Source organism: Falco rusticolus, chromosome 5, assembly GCF_015220075.1.
Source record: "Falco rusticolus isolate bFalRus1 chromosome 5, bFalRus1.pri, whole genome shotgun sequence".
In the NCBI taxonomy this organism is placed as follows: domain Eukaryota; kingdom Metazoa; phylum Chordata; class Aves; order Falconiformes; family Falconidae; genus Falco; species Falco rusticolus.
The window spans coordinates 63,872,641-63,892,530 of NC_051191.1; the positions used below are offsets into that span (position 1 = coordinate 63,872,641).

At 38.3% G+C, this 19,890-nt stretch overlaps 1 protein-coding gene across 4 annotated transcripts in view; it reads right to left on the reverse strand.

The window, feature by feature from the left end:
* BRAF (B-Raf proto-oncogene, serine/threonine kinase) overlaps window positions 1-19,890 on the reverse strand; it is an 88,465-nt gene that overhangs the window by 19,876 nt on the left and 48,699 nt on the right. For all 4 annotated transcript variants that reach the window (XM_037390749.1, XM_037390751.1, XM_037390750.1 and 1 more), the window contains exons 8-14: window positions 11,893-12,052; window positions 10,243-10,279; window positions 5,907-6,043; window positions 5,071-5,188; window positions 4,276-4,360; window positions 1,777-1,953; window positions 264-310 (exon numbers count right to left, since the gene is read on the reverse strand). In XM_037390749.1, the coding sequence (XP_037246646.1) occupies window positions 264-310; window positions 1,777-1,953; window positions 4,276-4,360; window positions 5,071-5,188; window positions 5,907-6,043; window positions 10,243-10,279; window positions 11,893-12,052 (761 nt within the window). The remainder of the gene's footprint in view (window positions 1-263; window positions 311-1,776; window positions 1,954-4,275; window positions 4,361-5,070; window positions 5,189-5,906; window positions 6,044-10,242; window positions 10,280-11,892; window positions 12,053-19,890) is intronic.

Sequence of the window (19,890 nt, forward strand, 5' to 3'; positions counted from 1 at the left end):
TTCATTACATGTAGAAACCAAATGATGCAAAATCTTAATGATATCACAATAAAACTTGCTATGTTGCTGCAATCACATCAATAGAGACAGTAAGTATTCCTTACTTGGCTACCGGTGATATTAACCCTTCTTAGTGAAATTTCAGCTCAGCAAATGTTCACACATTAACTGCTTTTCACATCAGTAAGTTCACTTCTGGCAGAAAAAAAACCAAGCCAGGAAAGCTGTCATGTTCCACAATCATAAATTCTAGGAAAGGATACTATTACTCTTGAGGTCTCTGTGGATGATTGACTTGGCGTGCAAATAACTAAAAAGGAACATCATAGATTAGGTGGGTTAAATGATATTTCACTAATCAACTCCAAATTCACTGTATTACTGAAACACAAATTCTGTAGATATTCAAACTGCACATATTTATCAAGGTGGCAAGACTTCAGTTACCCATGACAGTTCCTGCAACAGTCACAGGAAAAAAACAAAAATAAAATAAAGCTTAGATTTCCAGCTCAAACCTGATGCTACTAAGAACGAAATAAAATTTATGCACCACTTCTGCTTTTCACTAACTAAATACTCTGAATAAAAATAAATGAGCTTCAGTAGTTTTTGACATGCCATTCACTGCTGAAGGTTCTGCCTCCTAGCCTTAATGGTGACTGTCAAGACACTTTGCAGGCTAAGTCACAGGTTTATGTAAGGTGTTTCTGAATTATGGGAGCTAAATGTGCTTCCCAGTCTCAAATGTGTACTCCAGTATGCTGATGGCTTTTTAGTATGGGACTGGAAAAAGGATCCCCTAATTTCAGACTGGATAAATAGATTGCAGGGAACAGAGAGGAGAGTACTTGCTCCACAGCATAGATGTAGCCTAAATTAGGCAACTAGCCTCCCTTGGCTCTTTGCTTAGTCAATGAGATTGGCACAAACCTGCTGGAAAAGTCCCAGTTTACATCTCTGCCTTGAATCATGCTCATAAAACAGCTTCTGCATCCCCAGTACCTACAGAGGGAGCCCAGGGAGATGAGCAGGCTAACAGAAGGCTGAGACTGCTTGCTGCAAAAACCTCCCCACCTCTTGACTGAAAATGTAATAGAATACTTGGTAGAAAACCAGCACAATGAACTGCAATCATCATAGCGGGTTTCCAGCTGGAGGGTGATTTGTCTATCTTACATCAGTGTTCTGATTTTGACACACAACTTTGGGCTAGTTTTGTAAATTCTAACTCAAGTCAATTGCCCTCTATGGGAGTAAGGATTATTTACAGTCCTTAGAACAAAATAGGTATGTTTTTCTCAAATGCTGAAATTTATTATCTAGAGAGCTACAATACTCCTAAGAAAAGGAGGGGGGAAAAATCAATTCTTTTTGCTAACAGGACTGTGCTTTCTGTGTTATCTCACAGGACTCTGTCCTTTCATTTGCTGTGTGTTTCTTTTTAAACTAGTTTTGTGTAGGAGGTAAAACATATCTGCACTGAAGATCGTAAAGCCTGGAACAGAAATCTTTGCTTAAAAGATTGCAAGTTTAACTACACTGTAATTGTCTTTACTATCTTAGACCATATTTTCTCAAGAATTTGTATTTTCCTATGTTCCAAAAAAAGAACGCGAAGTCTGTTTTACAATAATAAACACTTTACCAAATGCTCTGATCATCAAGGCAGGACCCTGGGCTTGGCAAAGCAAGCAGATAGCTGGCATTACTTGCTGGTGTGAGATGTGAAGAGGGTAAGTAAACATTGCCCCAATGCTCAGATACGATACTTACTCCATGCCTTGTGCAGTCTGTCGTGCAATATCAATTAGTTTGATCATTTCAAATTTGGTCTCAATGATGTGTAGATGGTGATATAAGCTGGACCCCTCACACCATTGCGTAACAATAGCCAACTGGGGTTTTGTTGAATAACCCATAAAAAGCAGGATATTCACATGTCGTGTTTTCCTGTTGAAAAGAAAAATCAAAAGGAAATCAGGTGGATCAGGAAATCAGGAAAAACCCAGGCAGATCTATCACAATCTGAATATGTATTTCCAAATAGAAGTTGCTGGGTCAGTCTCAACTTCTACTAAGATAACACGATAACCTGTTGCTAGATTCAATTTAATGAATTATTCCAGCAGTTAGTCTTTCTTATCATAATGACATGGAATAGCAACTCTGGGGTAAGCTCCACTTCCTCTTGCTTTTGCAAGCAACACAGCACACGACTGCTCGGAAGATGCTGTTACCACTAGGCCCCCATGGAACAGTGACAGTTTGCAGGCTGGTCTGCTTTTGTGTAACCCCAGTCCAGCTATGAGATGTTGCTCTCTTAAGGAGGACATCCAAAATGAAATTCCAGTCTCAGAGGATTCCAGAAAGGACAACCCTTTTGTTCAGAAACCATCAACACACTTCCTTGACAAGGCTTCAGTTTTTCTTAGTGTTTTATTGCACAAGAATTTTGTACTCTCTCCGGAGCCAGCACACAAGAAAGGATGGAAACAAGTATGAAAACTCTATCTCAATAACGTTACGATATGAAATTGTTTCCAAACAGCACTGGGAGAGACTGGAGTTCACCACAGAGATCTGGCCAGATTAAATTAAACCTATTTCAAAGATGAAGCAACTCCAGACAGAAAAGCTTCACAACGAACAATACAGAGAAGATTATCTCAGTAGATATCCCAGCACATTCAAGGCCCAAAAGAATCTACTGACGCATTGTGAAATCTGAAAGATTATCCTCACCCTCCAGGAAAAGTCAATCACATTCTTATTGCCATCATGGCATCATGGACATGAAGAACTAGATACCTCCAAACGTACCAACAAGATATCACAAAGATGAGGCACCTAAGAATTCTGGACTATTTCCTAGCTTTCCCAGGGGCTGAGGAGAAATAAAGGCAATCTTCTTCCAACACAGCTCGGTTCTGAAGGCAGTCAGCTCCCTGCTGATGAAACCTGGCAGATCAAGCTTAAAACCTGTGGTAGCTTCTTAAAGCTATGCTACTGTGGAAGATGGCTCTTTATGTTTTCTTATATTAAAAAAATAATATGGGAGCCTAGATTGTGAACCCCTTTGTCCTCTCAGCAACGTAGACTAGGACAGTTCTGTATTATGAGACTGTGCCTTTCCCAGGTGCAAGGATTTGTCAAGTGATACTGAGGGTAACTGCTGAGTGAACAAAACTCAAGTAGTTTTTTGCAAATCCTACCTCAAAGTTCAGAAAGTAATGATGAAGCATCATCGAAAGGGTAAAACTACAGGTAAATCTGACTTGTCTGCATCAAATGACACGACAACTATTTACTGTAAGTGCTGAAATGATCAACAACAGAAAAAGACTGGACTCCAGCTATGAGACTGCCAGCAGAAATCTGGGCTAGGTAGGAAATACAAGATTTTTTATTTCATGCAAGTTCTCCTGAGCAGTTATGTCAAAAATATGCAGAGATATCCAAAGTAGCATAGCCCAGAAAGCCTCTATTTCCACAACTATGGGCTTAAGAGTTTTCAGAACTAATATTTCCTGGGGAGAAAGGCTGACCATCCCCTTTCCACTGTGCAGCTTATTGGGGATGCTCCTCCAGCACAGGCACCCAGCTCAACACAGCAGTCTTCCAGAGGCAAAAGCCTTCTTTCTCTTTTGTTTCTTAAAGCAAATTATGCTTGAGACTGCTCAAGATTGTACTTGGATGCTAATGGTCTTCCCCAATATTCTATTGTATTGTGTAGACTGATCCTCTTTTAAGAGCTGAGCCCAAGACAAACACTTCCTCTGAGAAAGTACAAGTAGTCGACAGAGAAAAGGAAATCAAGAAGTGACTTTGAGAACTACATTTTAAAAAACGCTCAAACAAGTGGTACTGAACAGAAACTATTAAACAACAGGTAGTGTGGGCAGTGCTGTAGCTCAAAACCAACAATTAGTCATGCTCTCCTTCAATCTCAAAATGCGGATGAGGAAAGAAAGGCCTACAAGCTCACACTTAGGCTTGACTGTGCCCTTGGGGTAGTACAAGGGCAAAACTCGGTGCTGTCTTGAGGGTTTGGACATACGTATATTTACAACATAGGTGTGCAGGCAAACACATACAGGGGAAGGAAGAACTAGCAGCAGATACAAAGAAATATCTTTAAATGGCAAGTTGTATTTTCTGCCCAAAGTATCATCACTGAGGAATAAGAGCAATGTGTTCTAATGGAAATCTAAAATTCAATGATTAATGAGGCATAAATCTACACACATTTTGTGCCATTACAAATATTCTTACCTGAGCACTCCTACTTCATTTTTGAAAGCCTGTAACTGTTGAGGTGTGGGTGCCGTAACATTCAACATTTTCACTGCCACATCACCTTTAAAATAGCAGGTTTTAATAAGTGCCATTGACACATACTCCTCTATTGAGAAAATGCTATATAAAGCACCAGAGATCTTAAAATACCCTATTTTCTAGCTTTGTGAAATAAACCAGTACAATACTAAAATAAGCAAATATTCCATAAAATGTATAAACACTATTCTTATTTTACTCTGAGAAATCCTAGCCAAGTCAAAACTTTCCAAATAAACAATTGAAATCCTCATTCATCACGTTGAGTACTTCAGACTTTATAGTAACTGTTTCATCTCTACCCTAATACATACTTAATTCAGAAGAGCATGCAACAGTTGAGTTTCTAAACAGTTTGATGTTCTAACATTACCTATTTAGCACACTACTTATTAAAAGTAATGTTTACGGCCCTTCAGTGGACTCTCCCCAGTATCCCCCTGTCTCTCTCTCGTACTGAGTAGCCCACAGCTGGACCCAGAGCTCCAGGTGTTGCCTCACCAGTGCTGAGGGAAGGATCATCTCCCTCAGCCTGTGGGTAATGCTCTGCTTAATGCATCCCAGGATATCATTAGCCTTCTCTGTGGCATGGGCACACTGCTGGCTCATATCCAACTTGGCATCCACCAGAATCCCCAGGTGCTTCTCTGCAAAGCTGCTTTCCAGCTGGGTGGCCCCTAGCAGGCAATGTTACCCGCTTAACAATAACTGTTTGCCATGACAGCCACATACCGTGCCACTTTCCTTTGTAGACTGTTCCAAATGATCCAGATCCTATCCTTTGTCCAACTGTGATCTGGCCATCTGGTATCTCCCAATCATCACTTGAATCCCGTCGACCAAGGGTTTTCTTTTCATATATGCATAAAGCACAAAAAAGGAAGAAAGGAAGTGCATTAATGGCTGCGAACACAGCTCCTTTGTTAAAGATTTGGTATCAGCATTTCATATCATTGAAGTCTTAAAAGAACTTTCTTTTTCAGATATTGCATTTGACTCTTCAAGTCAATTATACACAAAAGCTCAGCATGCAAGTATACCAAATTATTTCCTGGCATGAAATATTTGCCACAGGCTTCTGGCAGTGTTAAAATCAGTAAATACTAAGAAACTCTTACGAAAAAAGAAAGTCTCATTTATTTTCCGATTCTTATTCAATCATAATGCCAATTGTGAATTAAAAAAAATGCAAATATTTTAATGTATTACATTATTACACGTTACATTTGAGAATCACTAGAGAACTTTCAAGGTTCATGAAACATAGTGGAAAAAGTTAAGCTGTTATTTGAAGGGAAACTGGCATTATAATGTGAAGCACACCAAGACATATGGGTGCAATGAAGTAAAAGTGAGAGTAGTCAGTTATTGAAATGATCTATGTATCAGTCACACCATTTTAATATTCCATTATTTATTGATTTTAAGTCCTTCATCATTACCATATTCATCTTCAAAATAATTCAGAAGGCTTTGATGAAAGAAAAGTGAGAGGAACACGGTTGTGCAGTATTTCTATACTATGAATATACCATACTGTGAGTGAAAATAGCTGATCTTTCCCTTACCATTCTATTTCTGTCTTCTGAGGATGAGGATGATTTCCTTTCCCGCTGGGGTCCTGGTGATTTCTGTAATGCTTTCACATTGGTGAGTGACCCAGGCAAAGAGGCTGGAGGCGTTGCAGACAAACCTGCAGTTGAACCTAAATTTCAGAAAGAGGATAATTCTTATCTATACGAAGTCAGCTTACGAGAATGTATTGATATTAGGTGCAAGAATTGTGTTTAAGATGCAGTATCTCCAAACATTAATGTAAATGTTAAGAGGGAACAAACATATACTAAGAGTATTGTCCTAATATTAGATTAGTGCTCAAGGCTTAGATTTCAGGAAGAGACAAGTCTATAGCAAACATCCCTGTATACCAGATAGTTCCCAGTCCCTGGTTCATGAATTATCAGAAGGACAATGTCTCTTTAAGTAGAAAAAAAATAAAATTTAATTCCACCAGTTTCTTTGAGAGGAAAAGTAGTAGCATTTTAATTAGCAGCAGCTAACTCTCACATTTCTTGTAGCTAACCTTTTAGGGACCCAATAAATAGCTGCAATCCTGTACTTTGGAATAAAATTGACTAAATGCAAAAAATTGCGAAGTTTTCTAGTTGAGTCTCCAAGTGCCACCTGAAAACCATTTGGCTGTTTTAAAGCTGTTAGCAGAGAGCTCTTATTTAAAAGTAAGTATTAGACTGTAGAAAAGATTAAAAAAGAACAAGTACTTTAGTTAGCTATTTGAAGCATATTCTATTAAATACAAAAAGAACAGTACATCTGTAGCCTGTATGTTCTCTAAACAAATCTATGCAGGAAAATGTCACTAACAGAGCTGTGTTTCAGAGCCCCAATGGCTTTCCAAATAGAGCACTTCAACTAGACACTGCTTTTTAAAATACACCATAATTATTCATAACAAGGTTATGCTGACCCTCCCAATACAAAGGACATAAAATAGGGTCAACTGTTAATTAAATTCACGCTGCTCTGCTAAACAATGTATGTCATTGTACAAGGCCTCCAACATTCCAATGCCTTCTCTCACATCAGTGCTCTGGGAAATGGCAGAAGATGATACTCCTCCTCCTATTCCTTCAGAAGCCCCCTTCTTACCAAGAAAGTGTCTCTTAATGCCAACTTGAGTTCAAAAACTGACTTTGTGACTTTTAAAACTGTTGCTCTATTTCAGTCACTCAGAGTACGCTAATTTATCAGACTACATAAATCCATCACTGCCTGTCTTCACTGATAAAATCCATACATTTCATACAAGTGGAAGCACAAAATAATGACATATCAACACACAAAAAATGGGACACAGCATCCATGAACTTTGTCCCACATGCTAAAGCAAGAATAATTAAGTATATGGGGCATCCTAACTACATTTACAGGCAGCTCAACGCCAGTGACCTGAAGGATGGACTTTTGTTCATGTTATGATCACTGTGTTGTCATATGTTTATTATATTATTTGTCTGAAATCACACATATATGGAATTAAATGCATGATGTTCCCAAAAAATAAGCAATTTTCCAAAATCTACCATGTTACAGACTTTCTCTGCAATAGCCAAGCTCTACTAGAATGCATTTTCTTTAGAGTTAACTGAAGTCTCCTACTTAAATTTTAACACCATGATACAGAAACACTAGCACAATAATCACCCTTCACCAAAAACGCTTACAGCATATGGTAGAACATTAATCTGTTCATAATAATACCAGATGGCCTGTTTTCCAAGTTATTAGAGTAGAATACTTCAGATACTGTTGGACTTAAGCCATTAGCTTGGACTCTGAAGTTGTATGTAACGTGTTCCATTCTGTAGCCAGTTTGCTTGTTGGGAACACCTGCCTTCTTACAAAGACTTCTGGAAGAACTTTACAAGTTCATAAGGTGAACTGCTCTTGATATATTCTGAAACAAAAGTCTTTGAAACAGCCAAGATGGTAGCATTTGAAAACCACACTACATGCACTGAACTACCCATTTCTACGTGTATACGTATAGACACAAATATTTACATTTCATGCTATTACTCAAGAGTTGGTTTCTCCAGCATATGAAATCCCACAGTCTTTTGGGATTTTGTGCAATACAACAGATCCATTGACAACTTTAGGCCTGAATTACCTCCAGAGTCAATGATGTAAAATTGGAAGAGTGTCTCATTTAACATGGTACAGGACACAAATACTGTTTCACTGGAAAATTACTAACTAAATAAAACCTACGTGGTCTAAACCATCTAGGGCTCCAATGTGGTATCTATCAATAGCACATTCTCAAAATGAAGTATTTGTTGAAAGCTAACACGACATGTTATTTGAAAAGCTTGAGACCTAACAAGATATCAATGGAAATGTTTGTAATTCACATTTGATTTCCTAGATTACTTTTCAAAACAAAGAATATTAAATATAGAAAACTATTTAAGCACTGAACTGACTTAAACTAAACAGTCAAGGAAATTCTAAGTTAAGGACATCACTTTGTCTTTAAAATCACTACAATGCAATCCAAGCACCCTTGTTTAGAAAAATTGTATTACGGTCCACACAAAAACCTCAACTATGAAATTCCTTGCTTTTGAAGATTTAAGTCAGATTTTATTTATAGTAATTTTCAAGCGTGTAAAGGTGAAAGTGAGTATGTGTGAAAAGCACATTCAAAGCATTCCAGCCAGGCCAAGCAAAAAACAGAGGTGTTCTGATAAACTCACACACTTACATACACACGGTGTGAGGGTGAGGCACAAACAGCATCTGTGGTTTTACTTATTTTGTTTGGGTGAAAACAAGAAAGAAGAGCCCAACTACCTCTGAACACTGGGCCAGGCTCAAAATCAAACACTATTTCACTGGGGACAGAATGAAGGAGGGGACTGGGAGTCCGGGATTGGTATTTCCGAAGACAGCGCATCAGCTGGTTCAAAGGGGCTGTTAGAGAGAAAGAGACGGGCAGGCAGAGACAGAAAGACAGACACATAGAAGAAATGAAAGAAGTCATGGGAAATAACTAGGATGCTTTGACTCCTATTCATAGATTGCTTCTGTACTTGAAGGAAAAAAAAAAAAAGTCAATTACTAATAACACTGTTTCAGGACTGGGAATAGCCAATTGTTTTCAGATGCCAAGCAGACAGTTTATGATCAAAAGTTAAAACCAACATGATAGCACAACATTTAAATGCTGGACAAAATGGGCAAAACTGTGGAGAGCCACACCTATCAACACACACAAAAATAGCTAAAACTGGCAACTTTAAATTAGTAGGCTTGCAGAATTAAAGGAAATTTTGTTTTAAAAAGCGTTATATTGCTGGCATAACAATAAACCAACTCCATCAAACACAATGCAGTAGGTAGGTACCATCCCACCAACTACCAGATTTGGATGGGAGAAAGAAGGTCAGTGATAGCCCATAGCACAAAACCTTAGAGATCAGGATAGAGTGTATTAAGGTAATTCAGTCTTAATGGCCGAAGCAAGATGGAATTAGTAGGAGACAACTGTGTTAATGGTTTGAAGTTGGAGAACCTGTCATATGCCTGCTCTACTTACTATTTCCTTATTTCTATTATTTCTATATCATTATTACAATCATAGGAAAAAATACAGCACATAAGAAGCCCTCTCAGGACCTTGACAGTCAGTGGGAGAAGTGACTTAATAGGCTGTACATAACATGAAGAGAACTAAATCTGGCACTACTTCTGACTTAACCGTGAATTAGGACTGTGTGTTACTGAAGGAATCATAAAAAGACCTGGCTTTAACATAAGGTCCTAACAACCTGGTTCCAAAAGTAGCACAGGCATGCAGTACAGCAAAGCAGCATCTTCAGCAGGGGTAGAGGGGGAGAAGAACTGGAGTATTTCATGCTGCTTTAGGATGCAGCAGTTTGTATGGAAGGTCCATCTGCCATGTCGATGGTTTTCAATTAAAACCCCCATTGTTGCCATGGGTGGAAAGGTAACAAGAGGCACAAAAATCTTTGAGAGAGAGTTGGGAAGTCGTAGCATATCTCTGTGCAGCCATGTGAGTGAGTGTGTGCATGTGAGAGCAAAAAAAGTGATGGTGCAAGATAATTTTAAAACTAAAAAAACTAGACACCACTTCAAAACTTTTCCTCCTTCTGTCTCCCCCACTCCCAGAATGACCAGCAAATGACTCAAACCTTTGTCAGACAAATACTAAGGTCATGGACAAGCAAATGCAAATTTATTTTTTGTTCTAGTCATATTTTCCTTTGTGCCTGTGTTTCATACAAGTAGAACAAAGGGAAAGGACAGTGCTGTTGTGTAATTAAACATAGCACAATAGCTAGTTTAAACACTACTTACCTCCCTCTCCTCGTAAACCCTGGTCTCTAATCAAGTCCTGTAAATAAAAAAAAAAATTAAAGTGTTTAATTTAGGTATTAACATTTACATTCCAGAATCAATTGAGATTGATCAAATAGAAAATCCATAAACACATATGTTGTTCATGAAATAAAAGCTGTTTCCTACCCTGGCTTACTAACAGCAGTAACTCTAAAGAACTATTTATAACAACTACCAAACTTTTCAAAATTAGTTGCTTTAAAACAGCATCTCTCAGTAGTAAAGCGAAATGTACACCACCCAAAATAGATGCTGACATGAAAATATTGATTTTAACACACAGTTGGCCAAAATGCATAAAGAACTATCGAACCAAACGTTCTAGTTAGAGTGTGGCACAAATTATTTGTACTGTCGTATCAGAAGCTGGGACATCAATTTCCTGTACATCAGTCAAATGAGTTCTGCTTCATTTTTTGTTGTAACAAAGCACCTCATTTGCATAGTCAGGTGCACTCTGTTCTTCTCAGAAATGGCAAACTGTGAACTTGCAATCCACTGTGACCTGAGAGTATCTGTTACAACATACACAGACTAAAACCAGGCTACACTACGGATTTTTCTAAGCAGAAAAAACTTAGAAAATTCTAGCAGTTTCCCTCTGTATGTCCCTTTTCACCATCAAGTGGGTTTTTTTTGGTTTTTTTTGGTTATACAATTATATTATTCCTTTACACATCTGCACTGCTGCCGAAAGCACTAGTCCTGCTCTCAGCTGCACCACTGCCATACACCATATGCAAATGTCTATGCAGCCACGCTCTTAACAGTCAAGTAACATTTCACCTTTCGCTCAGTTCACATGCAAAATAGATTTTGTGCCTCAGTGTTCAGGCAGACTTCAAGACTGCTCATCTAACAAATGACTAATTTCTAGAGAGTAGACTTCAGGGTAAAATACAAGCCATACACATTAGCAAAATTAGAAAGAGGCTGTTGTGACCAACATTTTGACAAGACCTAGCCAGCTTTATAGCTAGCATCAACCATTTTTATTATTCAAGATTCAGCATCCAGAAATCTCAAAAATGTGGAAACCAAGTTAAGTGTAGCAGTTTCTGAACATTCCAAAAGAATGCTCAGAATAACATCGATGAGGCTCTTGAAATCCTAAGGAACATTCAGTACATCTGAACTCAGCTTACTGCAATAACTAGATTTTCTTCAATGCCAGAAATATTACTTGCATTTCAAACACTAAAAAATCCCTCTCTGACATATAAAGAAACATGCTTAACAAATAGCATGGTTTGCAAGAGCGGTGACTGACTTCTGTATTCTTAACACCATGGTACCCTTAGCAGCATGAGCCTTGCAAACAACAACAACAAAAAAAATAGCGCAGTGGTTTGTAGCAGAACATTTCTTTGAAAATGAAAGGACAGGATTGTCCAAAGGCAGTTTCTGCTTTTAAAGAACGCGTTAGTTGCATCTTACAGCTCTGAATAGCAAAAATGTTTCAGGCGGGATCTACGAAGATTCTGACAGATTACCAAAGTTTATCTCAGAAACACAGCGGTTGCATGTACACGATATATTTAATGCACTGATATTCATAAGGGAGAAATCAAAACTACTATAACTGATCGAAATGTTATTAATACTTACATCAATATTGACTGGCTCGATTGTATTGATGTGAACATTGGGAGCTGAAGAGGATCGGTCACGTTGCCCAAATTGATTCCGATGGTCTTCATCTGCTGGTCGGAGGGGCTGTGGGATTGGAATGGATTTTGAAGGAGAAGGACTAGGGAGAATTGGTGGTCTGAGAAACAAAGTCAAGGAAAAAGAGGATTTAGGTCTACAAATGGCTTCAAATACTGCATAGTGGGTGTGGTAAGTCCTTTTCAACTATAATAATACATACATTAAAAAACCTGATCTAAAGACCTGTGCATAAAAACAATTTATGATGAATGATCTCTACTCCCTTAAGATCAATTTCAACAACTCTCTGCTGTACAAACTACCTAATTACATGGCTGTGAAGTGCTGAGTTAAAACAAAACAAAACCCCCTAACATACCATATCAAACTAGTAATAATAAATCCTGATCTGAAAAATTCATGTAGCCCAACATGCACTGCAGATAGCAAGATACTCTGCAATTTCCTCACTTCAGAATTAACGCAATACACTCTTCTTAATGGCAACCTACTGAGAACTAAAAATGCTTAACATCCCACATCAATATTACAATCAGAAGATGTCACAAACCAAACTGTATGGATGGCATTATTGTTCAGTGAAGACAGACTGAAAATTACACACTGGTCAGTCAACATAGCTGATTAATATTATGACCAATGTAATAAAATATAATGTAATAAAATATAATGTAATAAAATATAATGTAATAAAATATAATGTAATAAAATATAATGTAATGTAATAAAAAAAATAAACATATCACCTCTTAACCTCAACCTTTAAGAAATAACATTTAAAGTGTTATTTACAGTGCTAGTTAGGCAATGCAATAGTTTTGACTTAAAAGATAAACGTTCAGACTACACAGACAAGTTTTCTGAAGAAATGCAAATGCTGTCAGTCATAAAGATAGATAAAGTCTTTAATTTATAGTATCATGAATCATGTATTAAAAGACAAAACATCTAAACACTTGCCTTTTCATTTGTAAGAAGACAGAATGTCACTACTTTGGTTACCCACTTATTCAGTTGAAGTACAATAAATGGGCTTTTATCTCTTAGTCAAGTCAAAGTCAGTCACTGTTAAGTGTAATGATTCGATTTAATGGATATAAGGCAAAAGGTCAATGAGAAACATCTACCACCTTTGTCAAAGAAAACTTCATGTTAAAATATATGTGATATCTGACAAGGTTTTTAGAACTTACAGAAAACACAACTCCTAAGAGAGAAGTCCTCCAGCCATTTAATTACTCATGGGTTCATTACCATACCCACAAACGCAATACCCACAGGGAGAAACTTCAGAAATAAACCATACAGAAGCATATATAACAGCAGCAGGTCTTGGTGCTGACTCCCCTAAGCGAATGCTCCTTGGCCTCTCCAAAGATCTTTAGGGGCAACTAACATTTTCCACAGGATCTCTTGACATTTTTTCAGAAATGTTTCAGAAATGACTATTACCCTACCTTTCATTGAAGAGTTTATACAGTTTGGCACTGACCCCAGAACTCAATGCTACCTGTATCCTAAGTACCTGCCATCTTTTCCTTCCTGGCCAACAATCTCACAATTGAGCATGAGGAAACAAGAGTACTTGCGAGTTAATTCAAGTAACAGTCTAATAAGTCTTGTAATAAAATTCTTAGATTATGTTTGGGAAGAGGAATAAAAGTAGGGTTAAACCCCCTACCTAAACTGTTTTTAAAAACAGTTACCTGTTGTCACATGACAACATATAAACATGCATATAAATACTGCAGAAATACTGGGAAGCAATGAACCAAAACTGTCAACAGACAAATCTCTGAAAGGGCCCTGAACATTTAAGATGATGCTCAGTTTTGGAAACATTTTTTAAATGCAGATAACATTTTATATATATATATATATATAAGCTAAAGTTTTCATACATTGCTAACAAGCGCCTTCGGGTAAAATATTTTCTATTATAGATGAGGAAGTTCTGAACTCTGAACATTTTTGTAAGGACTATCATGCAACTGGAACCCACATCAGGAGATGGGACACTGCACAGACACAAACATGGGACTTGGCTGACATTCTAAGGCACTGCATTTTCATGTTAAGACAAGTGTGCCACATGGTGCACAGAAAGATTTCACAAGAAAAGCCTAAGAAGTGTTTCAGCCAGACCGGTACTGTCATTGTCAGGATAGCAAACTCCTGCTCCAACTTCCTGACAGCTCTCAGTAATAATGAAATTAAGGGAAATGCGTTACAACAAACATCAGATAATTGCACTAAGAGTGACTGTGAGCCAGCACCTGAGCTGTGCCACACAATGAGAACGAAAGCAATCAGATTTTCTGTGATCATGAGTAAGCCAAGGGAGAGACAACCAAATTGCAGAAATATTGTTTCAATTACATTCCCCTTTGAATCATAAATGGTCACCTGCTAACGGAATCTGCAAATACTTCTGTATTTCTGGTCACACGTCACCATGTCCACCATCATGTTGCTAGCACGGGCAGCACGCTGTGTCATACAATGTTTGAAAACCATTTGAATAGCTTTTTCTACTCATTAAATTCTAACAGGGAAGTTCAGATCTTCAGAAAGTAACTACAGGCTGATAAATCTCTTCTTTTGGAGTCTCTGAACTGTTATTGGCAGGGTCTCTGGGCTTTAGACACCAAAGAATCCAGAGATGGGAATCTCATAAGCAGTTAGCAGTGTGCTCCATCTGTACAATCAGGATTTCACTATGGGTGTCCTTGGGACACTTACAAAAAAGGTAGGTTATTTTTGCTAAATGGGAATTTTGCTTGGAAAAGGTAACTAGTTTGTTTGCTGGCCAAAGATGGCCTACTGAGATAAGCTCAGAAGATATTATCACCATCCTCTGCCTCTGTGCAGCAAAGGCTGTATCTTGATCTGCACCGAGATCTTGATTTACAGAAAACATGTAATCATGAAGAATGCAGCAATACTCTTTGCTACCAAAAGTCCATTCTTAACAGCATTGCTAAATTTTATTTACTCCAGGAGTGTAGAAGGGACACTGGAGCAAAAAGGACCAGCCATCTTCATTTGGAAGTGGGTGACATTGTCTATTCCAGGTGAGTTACAAAACTAGATCTGTAAGCTATGCAAACTTAGTACCAACAAGCATGCTGCCAAAAAAGAAAAAAAAATAATCAAGAGGACCAGAAAACAGCTGCTGCGAAGCACTGTTTACTGTGTCATACATGTGTGTCAGGCATGGTATGGCTGGGGCTTAAAGAAGCAGTAGTTTAAATACCAGGATCTGAGTTTCTGTTGCTCCTCCTGTGGCCTTTGAGTAGTTAACAGTCAACCTGCTAGTTAGAGGAGAATTTCTACAAATAAGATCAGTATTCTGACTTATTAGAGAGGTTATACCACCTCATCTTGCACACTTTCTTCCAGACTCTTAGATGTGGGCATTCCGTTAAACGACTCTCATCTTCCGAGACAAGCTGATAAGAGTTGTCAAATACTGATCTAATATGTTATAACCTTTTCTGGCAGTATGACAGAACATGCTTTTTCCTTGGACCCTGTACTTGGGATAAGCATGTTGTTCCCTCCCTTTTTATCAAGACCAAACAGAAAGAGGTTTTGTCAGGAAACAACAGTAACGCAGGTAGATGTACCATGTGCCAATCACAGCAAATACCAACATTCACTGTTGTACAAAACTGGGTCCATGGGAAAGAGGTAACAGAAAAGTGCCCACACATACTACTTTTATATATAAACCAGCAAATTTTGTAAAATCATATACAATACTTCCACCAGATCTTAAAACTTGCAATGATACAGGTTAGCTCACTTTAGAAATAGGAAAGAACATTTTAATACAGATTTTCCTCATTTTCCTTTAACTCACCAATATGATGTTTCATAGATTTAAGAGCTGGTCTACTCAGGAAAGATTTTTCTTAAAAGAGGTAAGCTTGGGCTTCAAGATTTTGGCTTAGATTTTTCTTTTGCTGTAGTTCGGCAAATACTTAAAACGGAAAATTCATGTACACTTAGCTTCAGCTATGGAGGTGGCACACATCCTCTTTTAAAATGACAGCATCTCTACTGGATTGCCATTCTTCTCCCCCTCCCAGCTCGAATGAGTGCATCTCAGTTTAGCCACAAGGCTCAGTGCAGTACACGCTATTCACCTGGTAGACTGCATACTCATACCCGAGCCAAACCTACTTCAAGCTACAACCCATAGGTACCAAGGCTTTTTTTTTTTTCTTTTCTGTTTACACCAGAGTAAACTACCTTTGTTTTTTGTTACTACCATTAATGAAGAACACTGTGCATTTACATTTTCAAGCAGTTTCTAAGGACTGCTAAAGATCTGGGATACAATGGCATTTCTGTGACACCAGCAAGCATGTAAACTGCAAATTTTGGATGCCAAACATGCTCTAATTACTGTGGTACTCCACAGATACTGCCAGAAAAACAAAGTTGTTTTTTTTTCTTTCCCCACCTCTGCAACCTGGAAATACTCAATAGCCCCAAATCAAATGTTGACTTGGAGAACAGGATAGCAGTGCAACTTTATAACCACAAACTAGAGAAGATCATCACACTTACAGCATCCTGTGAAATCACTCTAAAAGCATCACGGGACAGATCTGTAACACTCATAACTTCATAGGTATTAGTGCATTCTTCTATACCACGATAACTTGTTTTCATCCATGCTGGCTTGTAGATGAAAAAAACCCGCCAGGATTATCACAACAGTGCATTTATACTGGCCTTTGGGCCCAGATCAAAGCTTAGCAATGCTTTCCTAAAATTTCTGATAGCTTCATATGCAGCAGGGGCTATCAAGAGAATCCACACAGCTGTCATTAGTCCTCCAAACCAGGTTTCAGTTCACTAGCATGCTTTTGCAAATAAAGTTTAGGGGAGCAAGAGGTTTCCCCCACCTTTTGTACAGACTAAAGACGGTTTTTCTAAAGATTCTGATACCAGGCCTTTTCTGCTCAGCAAGAATGCATTTCTAGTTGAATAATGTAGGAAGTTTGCTAACATTTACACGGAGTGACCTGGAAAAGATCCAGTGCCAGAATTTTTAGGGGAAAAGTTTGTAATTGTTTTATGCAATAAACCACAAAGCTTTTGCTCACTTAAACACATGGAGATCTAAATGCTGTTGTAGTACTCAGTGCAATATTATAAGACTGTCTTTGTTTCCTTGGCTTTTCAGAAGCTTTTCTAGACATTTAAATATCTCCAGCTGAGGCAGAATGATCGGTGAACATTCGGGAGACAGAAAGGAAAGCAGACTTGTTTAATCACAGGCTGGAGCCTGCTCTAAGGCAGGGACTGGCAAGCTTCCAAGAATGGTGCATGAGACAGTCCCGCTTTCTCCCTCAAATTCAGAAGATCAAGCATGTTGGGAACTTTGTGTTTCAAAGAGAAGAGATGTGGCCAGCCTGCTCAGTAGCAGTGTTCTGCCTCAAGCAAAGCAGCCACTTTCAGTCTGCACTGAGTCCTACCTGCCTCGGTGCTATTTCAGTCCAACCATGCGCCCCTTACCTCCCACTCCACAGGCTACTTACCCTGCTATAGTACCTGCCTCATGAGTTTGCTGAGTGTTGCCCAGCATCACAACATCAGAGAGAACAGATGGAAGTTGAAAAAGACAACTCCAGAACATTTTGAATAGCTAATCTCTCCCCTTTTCATAGCTCTGCAAGGTCCTGGGAACTGGGTTCATCGAAATTCTGTGCTCGTATTTTACGAGCAAAGATACAAAGGAAACTTTATGATAGTGCAATGAATGAAATGAATACAATGTGTTCTATACAGTTTGCGTACTTCAATTTTATTACAAATGGCTATTATTAGGGAGACCTGCACTTAATAATTCTTTCCAGTTAAGTGCAGATTATAACTAAAATGACTGCTTTGGCACAACAGGATAGTGCAAACTGAAAGAATTAAAATGGGACAAAAAACCTAATGTGGAGGCTGGACACATTTTTGTAAGGGGTTCAGAAATCTGAAGGTGGGACCATATGTGCTCCCTTGTCTTGGGGTGGAATGTTCGGAGGGAGACAGTCTATGGCTTACAGTTGGAAGAATGAAAGGCTACAGGACTGGATTGCTTTAGGATGTCACACATGAGCAATGTGAAACAAAGTTCTCCAGCACGTTTAGCAGCTTTTGCATCATGTCCAATGGTCTCTTCCATTATGTCCCTTTCTCTTTCCAACTTCTCCATTTGATCCCTTGACAATTTCTCAGCATGTCACACACGCCTTTGCTCTTGAGCTTGTCTTGCAACACAAACTCTTCCTTTCTTTGGGCACTTTGCCTGCCGCTGGAATCCCTTCAAAAGGCTAAAGATGAAGAAGGATGCTTGCCTTCTCTTTCCTCATGTTTACCAATCGATTAGTAACATCCCTTCCTCTGTGGGCTGTGCCATGCAAGATGCTAGGAGAACAGAGAAATCAAAGGAACAATTATTGAACTAGTAAGTGTTAATAAAGCGCTAGTTCCTCATATTTGCAATCCCGCTGCCCAGCTCTCAAATTTCAATCCCCTAATCTTTCCCCAGATAGGATAACCTCAAACGTAAGTCTTTTTTTTTTTTTTTAATTCCAGTTGAGCTGTTGTCTCATACTGTAGCAGCATCCTTTAACAAAACTGTAGGTAAGTATATGTTTTTATAGAAAAGGCCAGCATTTTTTTCTTAAAAAAAAAATCAGAGAAATTAATATTTCCACAATTATGTCTTTAAAAAGCAGAGAAGTGTTATTAAAGAAAGGCAAAAGGATAACTGGAGAAAGGTAAGGACAGTGCTATATGCTCATGCAATAGCATTTGAGGTGCTTCTGGAAAAGAAATACTACTAACACAGATGTTTGCAGAAAATTGTGTGACTTTGTAACATGCGTACTAGTTATGAACACCAGCTGATAATCACAAACCATTTTCAAAATACACAGAATTTTGAAGGCACGATGTATGCCTTTTTTTTTTTTTTTTTTTTTTTTTTTTGCTTTAACAAAGAAGTGTACAGCAAGGAAAAAAAGCAGAAAGCTAGAAACCTTTTACAGCTCCTGTAACCACAAACATTTACAGATGCAACACTCAGGAAAACTCCTTACACTTAACTGGCAAGTACACTTAAATGATAATATTTTATATATGTGAATTTCAAAACCTCCAGGCATTAACCAGATTTGTTCCCAATTTTTTTGTTTCTGTTTTTACCTCACAGAATTAAAACTGCCTGAAGTAGTACATGTATCATTTAAGATAATCCATCCTTCTTGTATCCTCATAAACTGGTAAGAAAGCACAAATAGGAGGTAGGCAACTGAGAAGTAGGAAAATTTAGCGTGTACCAATATTAGCATTGGGGCTGTAAAACGCCTTTGGCATTCACAGGCATTTAACACAGTTGGTATGAATAAGTTCCTTCCCAGGTTAATAGTTCTAGCCTGGTTATATTTTCAGCTGTGACATGAGAAAGGCAGAGCCCACTTATCTTAGAGAACCACAACAGCAGCCTTGCCCACAGCGTGCTCTACTAACAGCCATGGGATATAAAGGCAACATCCACTACCTGGAAGAGGCACTTTTGAAATTTACTTGAATCTGCACAAAACAGTATAAATAATAACATTACCTCTCTTTGTACTTACCAAATGAGGTTCCCTCTGCAGGACTGTCAATCTGTTTTCCTGGGAAGCACAGTATTTGATCTTTCATAAAATAGTCTTGACTGTTCAGGGAATTTCTCTTCTAGTCAGTGTCCACAGGTGTCTGCGTAGCTTCCAGCTGGGTTTCTGCTTTAGTTTGGGCACAATGCTCGCTATTCCATGAGAGCCTCTCTGCCAAATTCACTTCATCTCCATGCAGCACATATGTCCTAGGAATGTTTTTCTGAAGGCTTTTGTATTTAGTGTTCTTAATAAATCTGCATCAGGT